This window comes from Triplophysa dalaica, chromosome 9, assembly GCF_015846415.1.
Source record: "Triplophysa dalaica isolate WHDGS20190420 chromosome 9, ASM1584641v1, whole genome shotgun sequence".
Lineage (NCBI taxonomy): Eukaryota > Metazoa > Chordata > Actinopteri > Cypriniformes > Nemacheilidae > Triplophysa > Triplophysa dalaica.
The window spans coordinates 23,575,605-23,596,578 of record NC_079550.1 but is presented as its reverse complement, the minus strand read 5'-3'; the positions used below and the strand labels follow the sequence as shown (position 1 = coordinate 23,596,578).

At 41.4% G+C, this 20,974-nt stretch overlaps 2 protein-coding genes across 3 annotated transcripts in view; both read right to left on the bottom strand.

The window, feature by feature from the left end:
• Positions 1 to 993: 993 nt before the first annotated feature.
• On the bottom strand, positions 994 to 8,832 carry zmp:0000000529 (WD repeat-containing protein 20). Its single transcript, XM_056757244.1, has 4 exons — positions 8,313 to 8,832; positions 4,451 to 4,633; positions 2,096 to 3,457; positions 994 to 1,997 (listed from the first exon to the last, which is right to left on the bottom strand). The coding sequence occupies exons 1-4, from the start codon at positions 8,679 to 8,681 to the stop codon at positions 1,947 to 1,949; spliced, it is 1,965 nt and encodes a 654-aa protein (XP_056613222.1). The 5' UTR covers positions 8,682 to 8,832; the 3' UTR covers positions 994 to 1,946.
• An 874-nt stretch (positions 8,833 to 9,706) lies between these two features.
• Positions 9,707 to 20,974, bottom strand: part of LOC130428571 (mitogen-activated protein kinase kinase kinase kinase 5) — a 34,480-nt gene continuing 23,212 nt past the window's right edge. For both annotated transcript variants that reach the window (XM_056756717.1, XM_056756716.1), the window contains 3 exons: positions 10,489 to 10,581; positions 10,288 to 10,414; positions 9,707 to 10,176 (listed from right to left, as the gene is read on the bottom strand). In XM_056756717.1, the coding sequence (XP_056612695.1) occupies positions 10,086 to 10,176; positions 10,288 to 10,414; positions 10,489 to 10,581 (311 nt within the window). In that variant the 3' untranslated portion in view covers positions 9,707 to 10,085. The remainder of the gene's footprint in view (positions 10,177 to 10,287; positions 10,415 to 10,488; positions 10,582 to 20,974) is intronic.

Sequence of the window (20,974 nt, the reverse complement as noted above, 5' to 3'; positions counted from 1 at the left end):
CATTCGATTAATCCGGTGAAGACCTGGTGTTGACATGAACAGACAGCAGACTGCATGAGTATTGCATGTTTTAATAACAGATTCTCATTTATAAACTGTTTATTGTGATCCTTTCGGCTAGTCACCATTTACTCGCGCTAAATAAAAATAATACACACATGCAGTGGAAGTTAAACGAAAGCTGTAACCTTCTACAACATCTCACGTGCATGAGACAGGAAGCTCCCGACAGGAAGTTGAATCATACAGTTACTTCAAGAGTCCGTTAATGACACTACACAATGCAGAGGGTTTGTGGAAAAAGATGCAATTGACGGTAAACACTATTGTAACAATGGCCAAATACCATATACATAAATGTGAGTGGAATTACTGTGAACCCTTATTTAAAAATGAATGTAAAAAACACTTAGAATCTTTAACGCACTTATCCAAATATAATCAACCCCTTGGTGAGTTCTATAAAACCATGAATGAGTCTCTTTTCTTTTAAGATTGGTTATAATTGTATATATTATTATTTATTTATTTTACACGCAACCCCCAGGAAATGTTCGAAAGTATTTTGTTTGTTTTATTGTGTGTAGATTTATATATATACATGGATGCTTAGAATTTAATTATGAAAAAGTGTGTATTTTTTCATATGCATATTTGTGTTCCCCATGAGTTTCTAAATTAAGTTAAAAAATAAAAATGAGTTTATGACACTACATGGCACTTAAAGTGTTACAAACATCACCCTTAAGAAAGTTAACCATTTTTTTTTTGTGGTACAAGTGTAGTAATCATGTTTTTTTGTTGTATTGATAATTTACTTCAAAACCATGGTTTTACTTGTAAAACCAAGGACAATTTTCGTAAGGGCAAGATCAAGTAAACAAAATGGATGAAGAGTTTAAAAAACGTCCACTTATTGGTCAACAGCATCTGCAGTCAACAACAGAGACGAAATAAAACATTACAACCATAGAAAATATAAAACATCTGAAATAAACAAAACAATCCGAAGAGTTTATTTCCAAAATAAGATAATTCCCGTTTTAAAATATTTTCAAAAATCATGTTTAATTGTGCATTTCAATTAATATCAATCAAACTGCAGTTGGTTTGTTTTGATGAGAGCCGTTGACAGAGAGAGAGAGTCGTGTCAACTCCAACGAAACAGTTTTTTCACAGTTTCAATAGTTCCCGGAGGTTTTGCAACTAAACAGTCTGAGGTAAACTTTTAACCGTCTCTCTCTCTCTCTCTCTCTCTCTCTCTCTCTCTCTCTCTCTCTCAAGCCACAATAACATGACAAAACGCATTAAAAGGAGAAAAGAGGATTAAAGCAGGTGTGTTTGCGTGCGAATTGAATGTTATGTGCATTACCGACTGTAACATTAACACACGTGCTTCTCATCGTGTCAACAAACTTATTTCAAAGAGACTGAGTAGTGTTGACTGATGTGTTATTCATTTACACATTTATTTAAAGGATAAATGTACGTGATCCTGTACAGAGATACTGATAAAGGTCTTTACTCACAGCTTTCTCATCTCCATCCGCTTTGCATAAACGCTAACTGTAAACAGCATGAATATTTGATGAGGCGTCCCGCCATCTGCCTCCATCAAACAAGCTCGGACCAACCGGGAAATGTGCAAAATGTGAAGACGGCAGGTGTACGGCGCTGCACCACCACGCTACAAGAGTTACCCCCAAATACTAAACATTTGGCTGAAAGCAAAACACCTTCTAACATTGGTGACCGTGATACATCTTTCCGACTATACTTACAACAAAAATCGTTATATATTAACTCTTTCAGTCCCGCGTCATCCTCTTCCGTCGTGAAAATATGTACAATGCAAATCGTCTCAAAGTTTCAACAAATAAATAAAGAACCGGTGTGCAGAAGAGCGTCAAAGTCCCGCTTGCAGTGATGGTCTGACTCCGGCCGGGTTATACAACCGTCCCGCTCGGCGAGTTTCCGTTCTGAGCAGATGATGGATGCTGAGAGAATCAGACAACAGAGATTAGAACGTCTGCTTCTGTTAACGACCAACGTTTAATATGAAGAGCAGGTGTGCACAACATGACGACGGACTCACCGCTTTGCCGGGTCGTGCCCAGGTGCAGATGAGTCCCTCCTGACACGCGGTGATGATGCAGTCGTTCATGAAGACCAGAACGGTGAGGCGCTCGTGAGCGATTTTCTTACACACCAGCGGCTCCAGCAGCGGCACCTCGTTCATGCGAGGACACAGCGTGGTGCCCAGGACTTTGGCGCCGTCCAGTCTGCTGGCGCGCGGGGCCACGTTGATCTTATCGTTGCTTTTGCTAATGTTGCCCAGGCTGTGGTAGCGCTTGTGCTCCTTTTCCCCTCCCGCCCCGGATTTGTCCGATTTGCGCTCTTGTAGGGACAACGTGGCGAAGCGGCCGATGCTGAAGGGGGCATTTCCTCCCGTTCCCCCTGTCCCTACGCCGCCGCCCCCTGACCCCCCGCCTTCCACGGTGCTCTGGCTCTTGGACGTATTGGCGACGGCAGGGTGCGGGAGAGAGTTGGAGCGAGACAGGGAGCGAGGCAGCGGCAGGGGCAGCGTGGACGTCTGGTGGGGGTTGGAGGGGTGATGGTGACCCTCGACGACGACGACTCCTCCGCCGGCGCTGTTGAGGGCCGCGCCGCCGGTCGTGGAGCCGAAGGTGTTGGTTAGGGCACGGGAGAGCGGCAGACGTGGGTAGAGGACATCGTCCGTCAGGTCCCACAGACAGAACTGTGTGTCCTGACCGACGGAACCGAAGCGGTACGACACCGATGAGGCACCGCCTTTGGAGCTGTGACGCGAGAGGCGGGAGAGCGTGCTGCTGGTGCGCACGCGGCCGAAGTGCAGCGCCCCCTGCTGGAGGTCCTCCTCACTGCCGCTGAGCTCCATTGGCTCCTCATCGTCCAGGTTCGTGGTGAAGGGGTCGAAAGCCACGACGTTCACCCAAGACTTGTGGCCGTGACCTCGCGCCACCACGCGGCTCTCGCCGAACGACCACACCGTAACGAGGTCGTCCTCTCCGCCGGTGGCCAGATACTTGCCATCCGGGCTCCATGAGACACACAGCAGGCCCCCGAAGTAGCTCTTCATCACGCCCTGCAACTCCATGGAGTCGAAATGGAAGACGCGGAGGCAGCCGTCTTGGCCTACGCAGGCCACGTGCACGCCGTCGGGGGAGAAGGCAAACTCGTTCAGGCCGCCCTCGCCGACAACCCAGCGCAGCAAAGGGTTACGGGGCGTCTTGGTTTTGCAGGCGTAGACGGCGAATCCTTCTCCCTGCCGGAGGAGACCGTACTGAGGGGCCGTGGTGCCACACGGGTGCTCGACGTTGTAGAGGTAGAGGTGACCGCTGGCATGAGATGCCAGGAACAGATTCTCCGATTTGGGAAGCCATTTCAGACATGTGACCTTGGATTTGTCTATCAACCTCTGCGAAAGAGAAAAGACACGAGAGGGAGCGTTGAATTCGTCTCTTCGGAGCTCATCTCGGACTGCAATACAACATGCAAATGTTGGTTAAGCTCAAACCACTCAACCGCACAGTGCAAGAAATAATTTTAATGCGATTGACAAACTCAAACCGCGCTGAGGAAATTACAAAACGAAGCGTTTCTGTTGAAAAGAGGTTCCTCTTCTCTTTTAACTGAAGTTTCAGGAGGAATGATGAACGTCTCTTTTGTATTTATGTCTGTAAAACTGAACAAATCTGAGTATCTGATCAGGATGAACTGCCCGTAAAACACAACATCAGCGTGGGATGTGGTTTCCTAGTATGAACATGAAGACAAGCAGTTACTTAGAGTCCAACACAATCTAAAGCATGACACATCTTACACAACAGCTCACGTAACCACTGATAGATTTCACACTTCATTTAGTTTGCGTCACTGGGAATTATGTCCAGGAAATGTTATGCTCGTGATAAGACATTTGTTTTTACAGTAAACTTATTTGCCTTTGATATCGAGCAGCAGTCTCACTTACTTTACGCAAGTTAAAGGGACAGTACACCCAAAAAAATGATAATTCAGTCATCATTGACCATTACAAATCTATATACATGTTTTGATCTGATGAACACCCAGAAAGATATTTGGAAGAATGGCGGCAACCAAACAGATCTCCTCCCCCATTGACTCCAAGAGGATTTATTTTCCTACTATGGGAGTCAATTCCCAGTGACGCAAACTAAATGAAGTGTGAAATCTATCAGTGGTTACGTGAGCTGTTGTGTAAGTTGTGTCATGCTTTAGATTGTGTTGGACTCTCAGTAACTGCTTGTCTTCCAAATATCTCCTCTTGGGTTTATCAGAACAAAGACATTTATACAGGTTTGGTGAGTAAATGATGAAGGAATTTTCATTTTTGGTTGAAGCGTCCCCTTAAGGACGGAGACAGATGACACACAATAGTCCTCCGCACCTCCTCGTTGAAGAGTTTGCTGGTCTCTTTCTTTATGGGGTCCAGATACTGAACCTGTCCAGCAGAGAAGCCCACCAGGAGAGCCACACTATCTGCTGTAGCAGAATACTGGTTGAAATCATGACACGTCGGCTGAGTTCCTTTATAAATGCGCTTGTCTATAGGTTTACTGAGATCCACCGCCTGCACACAGACACACATACACATCATCACTGCAGTTTATATTCAAAACATTAAATAACACAACTGTCACACATGCACGGACAACATATTTCAATACAAATCCCTTCTTAAAAACAACATCACAGGTCACCGGAGACATTTTTTTTAAAGTAAGTACACAAGTCAAATCAACCAATTTTTTATATTTTCATCTGATTTTACATTTTTTTTTTTTTAAGTTATGAAATGTCACATGAATTATTACATGAATAGTAATTAAGCTATCAATTAATTTTTAGAGGGAGGTAAAAACGACAATTTTCATTCTAAAGGTCTTTGCACATACAGTCCGAAACTTTGGCATAATTGGCGCTGGTTTGTACAGTGTCTCTGAATTGTTAAATACGCCTCTCAAAATGCTCGCTATGGATGCGAAAAACGCAAAAATCGATACCGTCCAATTTAATTATGACAAACAAAAATATCAGAAGCAGTGTGTAAAGGTCATTGACACAACGTGAGGTCATATTTTTTTTTTTACGTGCGGAAATTTCCGACATAATGTGCAATGGGCTTAAATTTGGAGCCACATTTGAGGGGGTAAAAAATGACACGAGAAATACATCAGCATCATAATTTTATTTGTACACAGAGATCAGTATATCTGTTAGTAAATCTGTTCTTTTCATTAATCTATGATGCATTTTATGCCAATGGCGACTGCTCAAACATAAAGAAAGGGCTCTTTTGTGTTCTTTTTTACCAAATTTGCATACATGTAATAGACTCCAGAACCATTAGAGACACCTCACATCCTTTTAGATTCTTGTACTTGGCAAACTTGTCTTTGGGGAACTACATTTATAAAAGCCCTGTAAAGTTCAGTCCTAGAGATATGAGGATCTAAAGGGACACATTTTCAGTCATCAAAAACTAAATGTGGGTAATTTTTCAAAAATCTGACACTGTCGGAAATCTGAAATATACTTTTATTCTTCTGTCCTCTATCTTCTATATGAGACCATTTTTATGCTTTTTGTTGTCCTAATGTTGTTCCAATTGCTTCTATTGTTTACCTCATTTGTTAGTGGCACTGGATAAAAGCCTCTGCTCAATGACTAAATATAAATGTGAAAAGGCTCTAACGCGCCACATACAAAATCTAAATAAAGCAGCACTCGTGCTTTGTTTCATGAAAATGTATGAAATTTGGTAGGCCTATGTAACATCCCAACAGGAACAAAAAAGTATCTTACAACTTTATCCTAAACCCAGTAGGAACTCTGCTATTTAACATTTGATCTGCATTTTTTTGTAGTTTTGACCAACACATAGAGGTTTGCAACACCTTTGGGTTTTGGTTAACGGCGTGTTCATAGCGGCCTTGAAAACATTTGATGGTTGCCATAAAATATATTAACTTGAGAGGTTTAGGATGTTCAAACTTCACACCAGTGCACCAATATGTAAGGGGCCTGATAAATGGGACTTTATTGTAACAACATCCCTTTATCAAAATGTCCTTTCAACTCAAAGAAGAATAGCGTCTTATAATAAACGATTAAGAGCAAGTTAATGTGCCTAAACTAACTAACCAATAAAAATGTGTAGCTGACGTCACGCCCTGCGTTTTATGTTGCAGTTCGGCCGGCTGCTCCGCCATCTTGGGAGGCTCATACTCCAGTGTTATAATGGTTTTGATATGTACCATTACTTGTTTTGTTTGATATATGGAGAGATCGAAAGTGAAACTTCCAGGGCCTTTTCCAGAACAACTCCGCGTAACGCGACTAGTTTTTATAACCTACCACAGTTATGTTACTTAATCAAAGAAGAAAAAACAAAACACTTCATTTGAACTCAATAGCCGCCTGCCTCCCAACAAGGCGGAACATTCAACACGGCGTGATGTCGATTGACAAGCGCTACAGGACACTGAAATGGTTATGTTTAGAACAGATGTTTTCATAGAAGAAAAACGATATTATTTTGTCCTTCAGACATTATTAAAAAAAAAAGAAAGTGGCAGATTTTTTGAAAATGACCCACATTTAGTTTTTGATGACTGAAAATGTTTCCATTTGTCAGCTTTCTCATGAAGCCGCGTTGGCATCCTCATTTCTCTAGGACTGAACCTTACAGGGCTTTAAAAATGTAGTTCCCAAAAGACAGAAAAGCACGTTGAGGAATCTCTAATGTTCTGGAGTCTATTACAGGTATGCAAATTTGGTTAAAAAAACAACAAAAAGAGCTCTTTTCCTTCATGTTTGAGCAGTCGCCATTGGCATAAAATGCATCATAGATGAATGAAAAGAACAGATTTAATAACAGATATACTGATCTGTGTACAAATTAGTGGTGGGCCGTTAACGGTGTTGAGACTCTTATCGCGCGATAAAAAAATGTCGCCGTTAATCTATTCTCAAAGTTGTGTTGGGAGCTGGGTCTATACTACACAAGCTATGATGACTTTCACCTTGATATTTTAGCGCGGATGTATACCAGCTTAACTGCACTGTACGGGGCGAGAACGAGATTTTTCAACTCGCGTGATTCGCGGAAGCAGAAGCCGCCTCATCATCTCATAACCAGGGCTTCATTCGCGCAGCAAGTAGGTCTATTGCCTCTTTGCATTAACATATAAATCACTCGCGCTTGACACGCCATTCGCGTTTGGTCTGAACACAACATAACGTTACTGTGAAATTACCGCATCAAACATGACGTGCTAACATGGATGCAGCTATGAAGCCGCCGGGTTTGCTTCAGGGAATATAAATTTTTAAGAAGCTTTCCAATAGAAACATCGACAAGACTAAGGTTGTTTGCACCTTGTGCAATGCGGAATTGGTTTAAAAAAACACTTTCTCTCAACAGGTAGTGGTCTAGCTTTAGTTGAAACCAGTAACTTTGTATTGAGATCTAATGTATTATGGCTCCTGTATGACATATCGCTTGTTGCTCCCTCACTCTTTGTAAGTCGCTTTGGATAAAAGCGTCTGCTAAATGACTAAATGTAAATGTACTGTAGGAGCTCTTCCAGTCTCAAGTACCACCTAAACGCAAATCATCCCTTAGCTAATGCGGAAGTAAACACAAGTTCATCTTATTGAACATCATTTATTTTCATCACCAATTATCATAGTAGAACAGCTTTCTCAAGCAGTTTGTGATGCATTTTGGAAACAGGAGATGAGCCCCTGGTCTAATGCGCCACTTGGCTTGAGAAACCCGTTCTCAAAGACTTACTTTTAGTCATTATTTGGGTAGCACACATATTCTGAATCAAATCAGCCAATTCAAATCAGCCATTTTAATGTAGATTAAAAAAATTAATCTATTCCCACCACTAGTACAAATACATCGATGATGCTGATGTATTTCTCTTTTCATCATTTACCCCCTCAAACATGACTTCAAATTTAGAGTGGAAATGTCATTTTTACCCCCTCTACAAATGAATGGATTCATCTGTGACGTTTCATATTTTGGCCAAGGTCAATTCAGGTCAAGTGTGACCTGTTGTGGCTATCCAGTGATGTCATTAATTCATTAATAATCATCCTAGAGCATTTCTTTCTTTAAGCTCATTTTAAGTGAAGCTAGTCTGAATGACAATCATCTTAATTCATCAGATGTAAACGGTCCTCACTGTGTCGCGGGTCCGAACCCGTCCGAGAAGCTCGAGCTCGGTTCTCACCTTCTTAATGTTCGTGTAGGTGTAGAAATAAAGTTCCCTGCCGATGTTGAAACACACGCGCTCCGAATCCTCGCCCGGGTCCTCCGGCTTCAGCTTGACAATCGACACCCGCACCGGCGGCAGGAAGCCGGGAGAGGAGTTGGCGGCGGACCCGGGCCCCTGCACCAGCCCCACACCAGCACCGCCGCCCGGGATGGAGCCCGTGGTGACTCCGGGTCCCACCGTGACGCCCGCTGAGGGTCCCCGCGGCAGCAGCCCGGCCCGCTGCTGAGAGTCTGAGAGGGTGAGCAGCTTGTAAAATCCCTCCCGGGTGCGGAACTGAGATTTAATCTCATTGATATCCTTCAATGCGCCTCCATCTCCGGCCATCTTTAGTCCAGACGCGCCGCACAGGAAGCAACGCGCGTCTGACCTGGAAATGCTGCGGGAAAACTACAAGCGCGATGGGAGCGGAGCCGCGCGTGGCCGTGGACTCGAACCGGAGCGAGCGCATCCCGACCCCGGTTTCGGCTAGAAGAGAGACCGCAGCCTCCACTGCGCATGCGCACTCGTGTTTGTCAAGGTGAGAGCAGTTTATTACTATTTTTGTATGATTGTGAGGTTATGTTCAGGGTGTGTGTATACGTTGTAATTTCTTGTCATTTTATGGGGAGATTTTGCATCGCTTCCGGCCGTAGCTGTGGCTTTTTTATAGCAAGAAGATACAAAATACCAAATAAACAACAAGAAAAAAATCAATAACATCCAAATAGAAGCATAACAAAAATATCAAAATATCAAAAATAAAACATAAATAATTTATGTTAATTTACGCATAAACAAATATTAATAATAATTTGGCCCTTTCTAGACACAACCCCCGACAGCCCGAGGCGATGACGTCACAGCACCATCGTCAGTTTCGCTAAAATATTTCTGTTTTTATGCACGTAAATTAATATATAATTTTCTGTTAATAATGTAATTATTTACAATTTGTAAAGTAATGAAGATGTTTTTCCCTGATCGTATTCGGTATGAATGTAAATATGCAAGTTCTGCATTATAATATTAATGAAAAAGAGCAGTTTGCGATCGAAAAAATAAAATAAAAAAATACATCTGTGATATGCAAGATTGATTTGGAAAGTCTTTGAAAATTATATAAATAGGAAATCGGGAAGTGTGGTGGAAATAGGTGTTTTTGATGTATTTTGAAAATTATAATTTACAAAGTAATGAACGATACATTATACAGTTATTTATTATATAAGGTAAATATCAAATACATAAAACGAAGTGGGCCTTATGTAAACCAAACAGGACGAGATTCTACATAGGTTATTATTTCTGATATGAAAAAGGAAAAAATGAATACTTAACATTTGCTGACAAAACATGAAAACAGACTCGCGTTACTTTAAACAACACAACTTTATTATTCCACAAACACTTCTGTTTCTTCACACACAAAAATGCTTCAGATGTGTTTGATATTCTCAGCCGAGTTTTATGGGTCAGCATGAAGTGACCAGACAGAAAGACAAACACACACACACACACACACAAACAATGTTGTACATGTTGTTTAATGTCCATACTGTGCTCAGATGTTTCTAGAAGGAGAAGTTTGTGTTTTTCTGTTAATTCTTGAGTGAAATGTTGAAAATAACTTTACACAGATGACAGGCACACACGCGTGTGTTGTCGCAGCTGGACTGATGTTTTATTTAACACTACAGAAGGAAAGTAAGGCGCAGACATTTGAAACATTCACACGTTTGTTTGTGGTCTTCACAGGACACACTCATCCACCGTCTCCATGACGTACAGATTGCACAGTCCTGATTGGTCATCATACGCTCGCTTCTCCATGACAACAGACCTGTTGACAGGAATCAGACATTTGTGATCTCATATGACCTGACGTGATATCATCCATCTGAGGTTACACACGTGACATGTGCATGTGACATTGTGTGTGTGATGTGTGCACCTGTCGTGTCCCAGCAGGCGGAAGGTGTTTTTGGCGTCCGTGATCTCCTGCAGTATGTCAGAGGATCCCGGTCCTCTCCTCTGCCATCCGTGCTTCCAGAAGGCGACCAATGTGTCGTCAACATGCACTGATGACGTCAAAGATGATGTCAGTGATGATGTCACACTCACTCTTCACACTCAAATGATCTGCGTCACTCACCCACAGCCTCGATGTCCATCTTAAAGGTGACGTCTATCGGCTGCTGTTTGAAGTTCTTCAGTGACCCGTCCAAACTGAGCGTGTGCACCGAGTCTGTGTGTGAGAGAGAGAGACATACAGATAAACAAAGAGAGAGAGAGAAAGAGAGGGAGAGAGAGAGAGAAAGAGAGGGAGAGAGAAAGAGAGAGAGAGAGAGAGAGAGAGAGAGAGAGAGAGAGAGAAAGAGAGAGAGAGAGAGAAAGAGAGGGAGAGAGAGAGAGGGAGAGAGAAAGAGAAAGAGAGAGAGAGAGAGAGAGAGAGAGAGGGGGAGAGAGAGAGAGAGAGAGAGAGAGAGAGGGAGAGAGAGAAAGAAAGAAAGAGAGGGAGAGATAATTTTTTTTAATTTTTAATACACCTTTATTTTAAACAATAAGGTGTTTCAATAATATTAAAAACTCACAAAACAAAAACAAATATAATATATACTATTCATATTAAAATTAGAAACATTTTAAAAGGCAAGCATTAAATCATCATCATCATCTACAGTGCAAAGGACCTCATTTATCCCCCAAATGTACATAAAAGATTCTACACAATTTACCATTTTATAATAAGCATGTTCTATTCTAAGCCGGGCCGCCACCAAGCCTTTGAAAATCCTCAACACATCCAGAGAACCCTGTCCTAACAACTTATTTTTTCTGGATTTCCATATAGCAAGTTTTGCTGTACCAGACAAAAAATTTAGTAAACTCAACTGACTTTTCTTTTTTCCTGTATACCTTGGACCATATATAAACATTTCATAAGAGAAATCTTCACCAATTTCAATGAACAATTGAGATAAAAATGAAAACAAATCGCTTAGCCGAGCACACTGTACAAATAGATGAAACACCGTTTCAACATCTTTACAGAAGGGACAACCCACCCCTACAGAGGGATCAATGTGCACCACATATCTGTTTGTGGCTATCGCCCCATGAACGATACTCCACTGAAGGTCGCCCGTTCTTTTGTCAATGGGGCGTTTATATAAGGACCGCCAGCAGCCTCTAGGGGAGGAAAGAATTCCAAAAAAATCTGTCCATTTATTTGAAGCAATTCCATGCAAGCGACCAGCATTGGATGCGTTCACACAGGAGATATAGAGGGCTTTTTTTCCCACTTCCTCAAAAACTCCAAGCTGAGGGGTTTCAAAAGACAAAAGACAATTCTCATCCTCTTGCCATTCTCCCACTGCAATAGTCACATTCAGAGAAGGGAAAACATAAGGAACCCCCTTTCTCCATTGATCAGTTGCTATAGAGTCATTTGTAAAAAACTTATGGTCCGCATGCAAAGACTTTAAAATTTCCGTTGTAGCTTGTTTCAGCAGTCTCTGAGCGGCTTGCAACCGGAATGCCATAATTCTGGATCTGATGTCGATCAACCCTTGGCCTCCCTCATGAACCGGAAGGTATAAAGCAGCAGCACGAATCCAGTGTTGTCAAGACCAAAAAAAATTCACAAGTTGCCTTTGAATCTCCTCAATAAGTCCAACAGGTGGCTGTAACACAGTTATTTTATGCCACAGAGTAGAAGCAACAAAATTATTGGCCACTAAAACCCTTCCCCTATAGGGCAACTGCGGTAGCAACCATTTCCATTTAGACAATTTAGTGCACACTTTCTCCACTAGCCCCTCCCAATTTTTCTTTTGATAATCATTTGACCCCAAAAAAATTCCCAATAATTTAAGTCCCTCTCTGCCCCACTTTAGGTCTCCAGGTAACTTTGGGAGACTCTCGACCTCCCCTTTACCAGCCCAAAAAGCTTCACTTTTTGCCCAGTTCATTTTAGCTGATGAAGCTTTCTCATAAAGATTGAGTACCTCAGATATACAGTTAATATCTTCAGCATTATTTACAAAAACTGTAATATCATCTGCATAGGCAGAGAGATACATTCTTGAGTCTAAAAAAAACCAGGTGCATTAAAACCGTCTTTTGACAGTCTTTCTCGAAGTCTAAAAAGCAGCGGCTCAATTGCTAAACTGTATAGTTGACCAGACATTGGACAGCCTTGCCTAATACCCCTTAAAATAGGAATTGGCCGACTCAATGTGCCCCCTATCTTCACCATACATGATGCCCCATTATATAACAACTGTATCAAATTTAAAAATGTTTCGCCAAAACCAAAAACCTTCAATACATTAAAAAGATATTTGTGATCCACACGATCAAAAGCCTTTTCTTGATCCAATGCAATTAACCCAACATTCAATTTGAAATCATTACAAATAACCACAATGTCTCGCACTAAAAACAAATTATCCATAATGGACCGTTTTGGAATGCAATATGACTGATCCTTGTTTACAATCAAACCCAAAAAATGTTTTAATCTATTTGCCAGACATTTTGAGAATATTTTATATTCTGTTGTAAGAAGGGCAACAGGACGCCAGTTCTTTATAAAGGCTAAATCACCCTTTTTGGGTAACAATGATAAGACCGCATATTGACAGGAAGTTGGTAAAACACCTTCTCTTATTGATTCACATAAAACATCAAAATAATCATGTCCAATGCTGTTCCAAAAACTTTTATAAAAGTCTGCTGGCAGTCCATCTATTCCAGGGGATCGTCCTGAATTAAGTTGTCCCACAGCAGCAGTAACTTCCTCAAAAGTTATACCAGCCTCCAAGACAGTTTTAGAGCCAGAGTCCAGCTGAGGAAGACCCTGAAGAAGCTGTGTCATACAGTCACTATTTTCACAGTTTTCTGCAGCATAAAGGCTTGAATAGAAATCCACAGCATGGGTTCTCATTTCTACAGTCTTTGATGTTATCCTCCCATCAGGGAGTTTAAGACATGGCATTTGTTTATCTTGAGCCGCCTTATATTCCAGATTAAAGAAGAATGAAGTTGGGGCATCCATTTCTGCTAAAGACATGAAACGGGACCTTATCAAGGCTCCTTTAACTTTCTCATTTAAGACTAGACCAAGCTCTCTCTTTTTTGTTTGCAAATCATTGTACAATATCGAATTGTGTGCATCAACCAACTGCAATTCCATTAAATTAATTTGATTTTCAAGTGTTTCAATCACATTCTTTATTCTACTACTACAGTTGGCTGTATACTGCTGACAGAAAAGTTTTATTTGAGTCTTGCCTACATCCCACCACTGTTTCAAGTTTTCAAAAGAACTCTTTTCCTTCTTCCAATCATCCCAAAATAAATCAAAATTTTCACAAAACGCAGCATCCTGCAGCAATTTTACATTAAAATGCCAATAAACAGACTTTGTCCTTGTATTTGACATGTTCATTGTCATAATAATGAAATGATGATCAGAAAAACCCACAGGACAAATGCAACACTCAATTGCTCTATTGTTAATAGATTCTATGTGTCAAAATCTATCTAGTCGGGCAGCACTAACTCGATTATTAAAAACCCTAATCCATGTATACTGTCTATCGTTAGGGTGTTTAATTCTCCACATATCCAAGAGCTGGAAATCTTTAATGAGTTTTGACAAAGCACTTGAGGACTGTATATGAGGTTCCTCAGTATTACGATCTATTGTAAAATTGACAGTGCAATTCCAGTCTCCACCAATAACAACACATCCTTCACTAAAACACTTTCTAAGACTTTCACTAAGTATATTTAAAAAATGTATGCGCTCCTGTCCCACAGTTGGTGCATAAATATTTATAAAGAAAACAAGCATTTCTTGAACTTTAGCTTTAACCACCAACAATCGACCCTTCACTGGTTCCTCTATACTTATAATATCCGCCCTTATTTTTGAAGAAAAAAAGATGCCCACACCTCTACTTAAATTTGTACCATGACTGAGTATTTTATGTCCTTTCCACCACAAATTCCATTCAACTTCATTCATCAAGTTGGGTTAGGGTTGGTAAAATAACCAAGAACCATGAACAAACTAACCTACACAACAAACTATGCACTCTGGAGTCAACAATTAAAGATTACCAAAACCCTTTAGACTATCCAATTACACTCGCTGAGCTAGAACAAAATATACCAAAACTTAAATTCCAAAAGCAAGTGGTATCGACGGTATCCTAAACGAGATGATTAAACACGCAGACCAAAAACTTACACTCGCCATCCTCAAACTGTTTAATATCATCTTTAGTACAGGTATATTTCCCACAATCTGGAACCAAGGTCTCATAACTCCAATCCATAAAAGTGGAGACAAATTCGACCCTAATAATTACCGCGGAATATGTGTAAACAGTAATCTAGGTAAACTCCTCTGTAACATTCTTAACAGCAGACTTCTCCAATATCTAAACAACCAAAACATCCTGAGAAAATGCCAAATTGGTTTCCAACCCAAATACCGCACATCCGATCATATATACACTCTTCGTACCTTAATTGACAAAGAAACGAACCAAAATAAAAGAAAGCTCTACTCATGCTTTGTCGACTTCAAAAAAGCTTTTGACTCAATCTGGCATGAGGGACTTTTTCTTCAGTTGATTCAATGCGGCATCGGAGGAAAAACCTACGACATCATCAAATCAATATACACCAATAACACATTTGCAGTTAAAATTGGCAACAAGCACACAGACTTTCTCTCCCAGAGTCGGGGAGTGAGACAGGGCTGTAGTCTAAGTCCTACACTATTTAACATTTACATGAATGAACTAGCTGGAGCTCTAGAACAGTCACCAGCACCCGGCCCGACCTTACAAGACACCGAAGTGAAATGCCTCCTGTTTGCAGACGATCTGGTGCTGCTGTCACCCACAAAAGAGGGTCTACAGCAACATCTGGACACCCTGCACACTTTCTGCCAAACATGGGCCCTATCGGTTAACCTTAAGAAGACTTGAGTCATGATATTCCAAAAAAAGCCCAGTAGCCAAAATCAACATCACCGTTTCAAACTAAACAACGTGCCCCTAGAACACACCAAGAACTACACATATCTTGGTATAAACATTAGTAACACTGGAAACTTAAACAAGGCTGTGAATGACCTGAGAGACAAGGCACGAAGAGCCTTTTACGCAATCAAAAAGAATATCAAAATTGACATCCCAACCGTAATCTGGCTGAAAATAATACAATCATTTATAGAACCAATCGCGCTGTATGGAAGTGAGGTTTGGGGTCCTTTCGCCAACCAAGAGTTCAGCAGATGGGACAAACACCCAATAGAGATTCTGCAAACAGAAATGTGTAAAAACATTCTACGGGTACAGAGAAAAACTCCAAACAACGCCTGCAGAGCAGAATTAGGACTGTATCCTCTAATCATTAAAATACAAAAAAGAGCTTTAAAATTCTACACACACCTTAAGAACAGCGACACAGACACACTCCATCACAAAGCCTTAAGCCATCAAGAGCTGAGCCCAGAGAGAAACCCCTTCATCCAACTGATCTCACAACTAACTCTACAACCCCAAACATGCCCAAGTCAACCCCAAACCCCCAGCCAGACTAAACCAAATGATGAAAAGACAAAAAGAGAAATATCTCCAACACTGGACAGAAGCAACAGCTCAGCAAAGTAAACTGGAATGCTATCTGTCACTAAAGAGAGAATATAAAGTGTCAGAATACCTCACAAGCGTATCAGACCCTAAACTAAGAAAAGTGTTGAGCATGTACAGACTCAGTGATCACCAGCTCACTGTAGAGACGGGCAGACACAGACACACATGGACACCGAGAGAAGAGCGACTGTGTCCACACTGCACACACAATCAAGTGGAAACAGAGCTGCACTTTCTCCTCTCCTGTCCCAACTACACACACATCAGAGAAACATTCTTCCCCCAGTTTACAAACTTACACAAAGACTTTGACCAGTTTCAACAAAAGGACAAGATCTCATACATACTGGGAGAAAATTCAAGAAGCTCAAACCTGCTGCAAGATATGTCAAGTCCTGCCACGACCAAAGAACAACCAGCACAACACAACACAACACTGACAGGACAACACACACAAACTGACACTGTCACCCTTATTGAGAACTTTAATTAAAACTGTTTTTCTGTTTATATTGAGATGTATATATATATAGATTTTTACTTATAGACTTTTAATTTGATTCTATCTTATTTTTGATCTTAATCTGTATTTCTGCATGTTTATATTTAATCTTGTGCTTTGGCAATGTAAATTTTCTTTTATCATGCCAATAAAGCTCCTTTGAATCTTGAATCTTGAATCAGAGAGAGAGAGACAGAGAGACAGAGAGATAGAGATAGAGAGATAGAGAGAGAGAGAGAGAGAGAGAGAGTGAGAGAGAGACAGAGAGAGAGCGAGAGAGAGACAGAGAGAGACAGAGAGAGAGAGACAGAGAGAGAGAGAGAGAGAGAGTACAGATCAACGCAATGAACCCGACAACACTCCAACACCCACCGAGGACTCACAGAAAACAGATATTGTCCTTCTGATAGACTCAAATGGGAAATTCATAGACGAAAAAAAGCTCTTCCCCAAACAAAGGGTGTCCAAACTCTGGTGCCCCAACACGCACAGTGCCCTCAGACTACTGAACAAGGACAACCTAGGATCACCAAGCCACATTATAATTCACACTGGCACAAACGACCTGAGAGCACAACAAGAAAGAGTGGCCACAGCACTCGAAAGGGTAATCGAAAAAGCTACAACCACCTTCCCAAATGCCAAAATCACCATCTCGACACTGCTACCACGGAAAGACTTCCACCCAGACACAATTCAACAAATAAACGCAAATCTCTCTAGAACTTGTGCACTCAAACCTCAAGTGCACCTGGCACATCATCCCACCTTGGACCTTACATGCCTCTATGACCATGTACACCTGTACAGAGCGTCTGTCCCCATCTTTACAAAGAAATTAAAAGATGTTGCTCTAAACCGCAACACAAACAACCCCCCTAGAAGCAACGGAGCAAGGCAGTCCCTACCCAGACCATGGATGAACCACACCGCACCTTCTAAAAACAGCCAGAGACTGGGCCCCCCTCCTTGCCAAAACAACAGCCAACAGACCAGAGCACCACCCCTGCTGCCTACACCCCCCACCCGGCATATGCAACAGAACTCCAGCAGCCTAAGCTATGCCCAGACAGTGAGCAGAAACTCCACACCGACATCTGCACAAGCTCCAACAGCCGAGCTAAAAGACATCCATCAGATGCTGAACCTAATCTGCTCACACCTACTGTACTAAGACAATATCCGCACTAAACAAATTAATAACTTATGGATAACAAATCATTTACAATATCATGTTGGAATATTCAAGGCCTGAGGTCATCTGCTTTTGGACTGAAAAGCAAAAACATAGACTTCAGCTCTGAAACAAAAAACTCAGACATCCTCATCCTACAGGAGACATGGAGTAGAGGAGACGGACCCACCGGTCGCCCTACAAACTACAGAGAATTCATCATTCCATCCGTCAAACTGCCTGGTGTCACCCAGGGAAGAGACTCAGGCGGAATGCTGATATGGTATAAATCTGAATACGCTAACTCAACAAAAATGATTAAAACTGGCCAGTTTTACACATGGATAGAAATCAACAAGACCATCACTTCAACAGATAAGAATATCTTCCTGTGTGCAACCTACATCCCTCCAGCAGAGTCACCCTATTTCAATGAGGACAGTTTCACGATCCTGGAAGAGGAGATCAACTACTTTCAGTCACAGGGCAATGTTCTGATCTGCGGTGACCTAAATGCCAGGACAGGTGAAGAATCAGACTCGGTTCACTCCAAGGGAGACAAACACATTCCAGGAGGAGATGTCCTTTCCATACCTACACACACACAAAGACTGAACTACGATAAAACAACAAACAAAAATGGATTAAGACTTCTCCATCTTTGTCGCACACTGGGTCTGTACATGGTCAATGGACGACTACGAGGAGATTCATACGGTAGGTACACCTATAGTTCTAAGCTGGGTAACAGTACGGTAGACTATTTCATCACGGATCTGAATCCTAACTCCCTCAGAGCGTTCACAGTCAGCCCACCATCACCATTGTCAGATCACAGTAAAATCACTCTCTACCTCAATAGATCCAAACCTAACACAGAGGCATCAAAACAAACCCACCTCCATACCCTAAAACAAACTTTCAGGTGGAAACAAAATTGCGAAGATACATACAAAAGCTTAACTTGTGAACCAAAAATTCAAATCCTACTGAATAAATTCCTCGATACCCCATTTCCACACAATTATGAAGGTGTAAATTTAGCAGTAGACAGGATTAACCAAATTTTTACAATATCTGCAACGCTATCTGACCTAAAACCCACTAACACAAAACCAAACAAAAAGCCTGTAAATGAGAAATGGTTTGATAAGGAGTGTAAAAACCTTAGAAAAGAAGTAAGAATTCTATCAAATCAGAAACACAGAGATGCTGACAATGTAAACACACGCCAACTCTACCATGAAAAAGTTAAACAATATAAGGAAACACTAAGGAAGAAAAAGAAACAAGATACACAAAACCAGATAAAAGCAATTGAACAATCTCTAGAAACAAATCGCTTCTGGGAACATTGGAACACACTTAACAGACCCCACCATGAAGATCTTCCCATTCAGAACGGAGACGTATGGATAAAGCACTTCTCAAACCTCTTTAGTAAAATAAACAAGAACCATGAACAAACTAACCTACACAACAAACTATGCACTCTGGAGTCAACAATTAAAGATTACCAAAACCCTTTAGACTATCCAATTACACTCGCTGAGCTAGAACAAAATATACCAAAACTTAAATCCCAAAAAGCAAGTGGTATTGACGGTATCCTAAACGAGATGATTAAACACGCAGACCAAAAACTTACACTCGCCATCCTCAAACTGTTTAATATCATCTTTAGTACAGGTATATTTCCCACAATCTGGAACCAAGGTCTCATAACTCCAATCCATAAAAGTGGAGACAAATTCGACCCTAATAATTACCGCGGAATATGTGTAAACAGTAATCTAGGTAAACTCCTCTGTAACATTCTTAACAGCAGACTTCTCCAATATCTAAACAACCAAAACATCCTGAGAAAATGCCAAATTGGTTTCCAACCCAAATACCGCACATCCGATCATATATACACTCTTCGTACCTTAATTGACAAAGAAACAAACCAAAATAAAAGAAAGCTCTACTCATGCTTTGTTGACTTCAAAAAAGCTTTTGACTCAATCTGGCATGAGGGACTTTTTCTTCAGTTGATTCAATGCGGCATCGGAGGAAAAACCTACGACATCATCAAATCAATGTACACCAATAACACATTTGCAGTTAAAATTGGCAACAAGCACACAGACTTTCTCTCCCAGAGTCGTGGAGTGAGACAGGGCTGTAGTCTAAGTCCTACACTATTTAACATTTACATGAATGAATTAGCTGGAGCTCTAGAACAGTCACCAGCACCCGGCCCGACCTTACAAGACACCGAAGTGAAATGTCTCCTGTTTGCAGACGATCTGGTGCTGCTGTCACCCACAAAAGAGGGTCTACAGCAACATCTGGACACCCTGCACACTTTCTGCCAAACATGGGCCCTATCGGTTAACCTTAAGAAGACTCGAGTCATGATATTCCAAAAAAAGCCCAGTAGCCAAAATCAACATCACCGTTTCAAACTAAACAACGTGCCCCTAGAACACACCAAGAACTACACATATCTTGGTATAAACATTAGTAACACCGGAAACTTAAACAAGGCTGTGAACGACCTGAGAGACAAGGCACAAAGAGCCTTTTACGCCATCAAAAAGAATATCAAAATTGACATCCCAACCGTAATCTGGTTGAAAATAATACAATCAATTATAGAACCAATCGCGCTGTATGGAAGTGAGGTTTGGGGTCCTCTCGCCAACCAAGAGTTCACCAGATGGGACAAACACCCAATAGAGATTCTGCAAACAGAAATGTGTAAAAACATTCTACGGGTACAGAGAAAAACTCCAAACAACGCCTGCAGAGCAGAATTAGGACTGTATCCTCTAATCATTAAAATACAAAAAAGAGCTTTAAAATTCTACACACACCTTAAGAACAGCGACACAGACACACTCCATCACAAAGCCTTAAGTCATCAAGAGCTGAGCCCAGAGAGAAACCCCTTCATCCAACTGATCTCACAACTAACTCTACAACCCCAAACATGCCCAAGTCAACCCCAAACCCCAGCCAGACTAAACCAAATGATGAAAAGACAAAAAGAGAAATATCTCCAACACTGGACAGAAGCAACAGCTCAGCAAAGTAAACTGGAATGCTATCTGTCACTAAAGAGAGAATATAAAGTGTCAGAATACCTCACAAGCGTATCAGACCCTAAACTAAGAAAAGTGTTGAGCATGTACAGACTCAGTGATCACCAGCTCACTGTAGAGACGGGCAGACACAGACACACATGGACACCGAGAGAAGAGCGACTGTGTCCACACTGCACACACAATCAAGTGGAAAC

Excerpts from the sequence above, each read along its gene's own strand:
- zmp:0000000529 (XM_056757244.1), bottom strand. The coding sequence starts at position 8,681 with ATGGCCGGAGATGGAGGCGCATTGAAGGATATCAATGAGATTAAATCT. Across the intron at positions 4,634-8,312 it reads CCTACACGAACATTAAGAAG|GCGGTGGATCTCAGTAAACC; the intron begins GTGAGAACCGAG and ends GTCTGTGTGCAG. Across the intron at positions 1,998-2,095 it reads GGGCACGACCCGGCAAAGCG|CATCCATCATCTGCTCAGAA; the intron begins GTGAGTCCGTCG and ends TGATTCTCTCAG.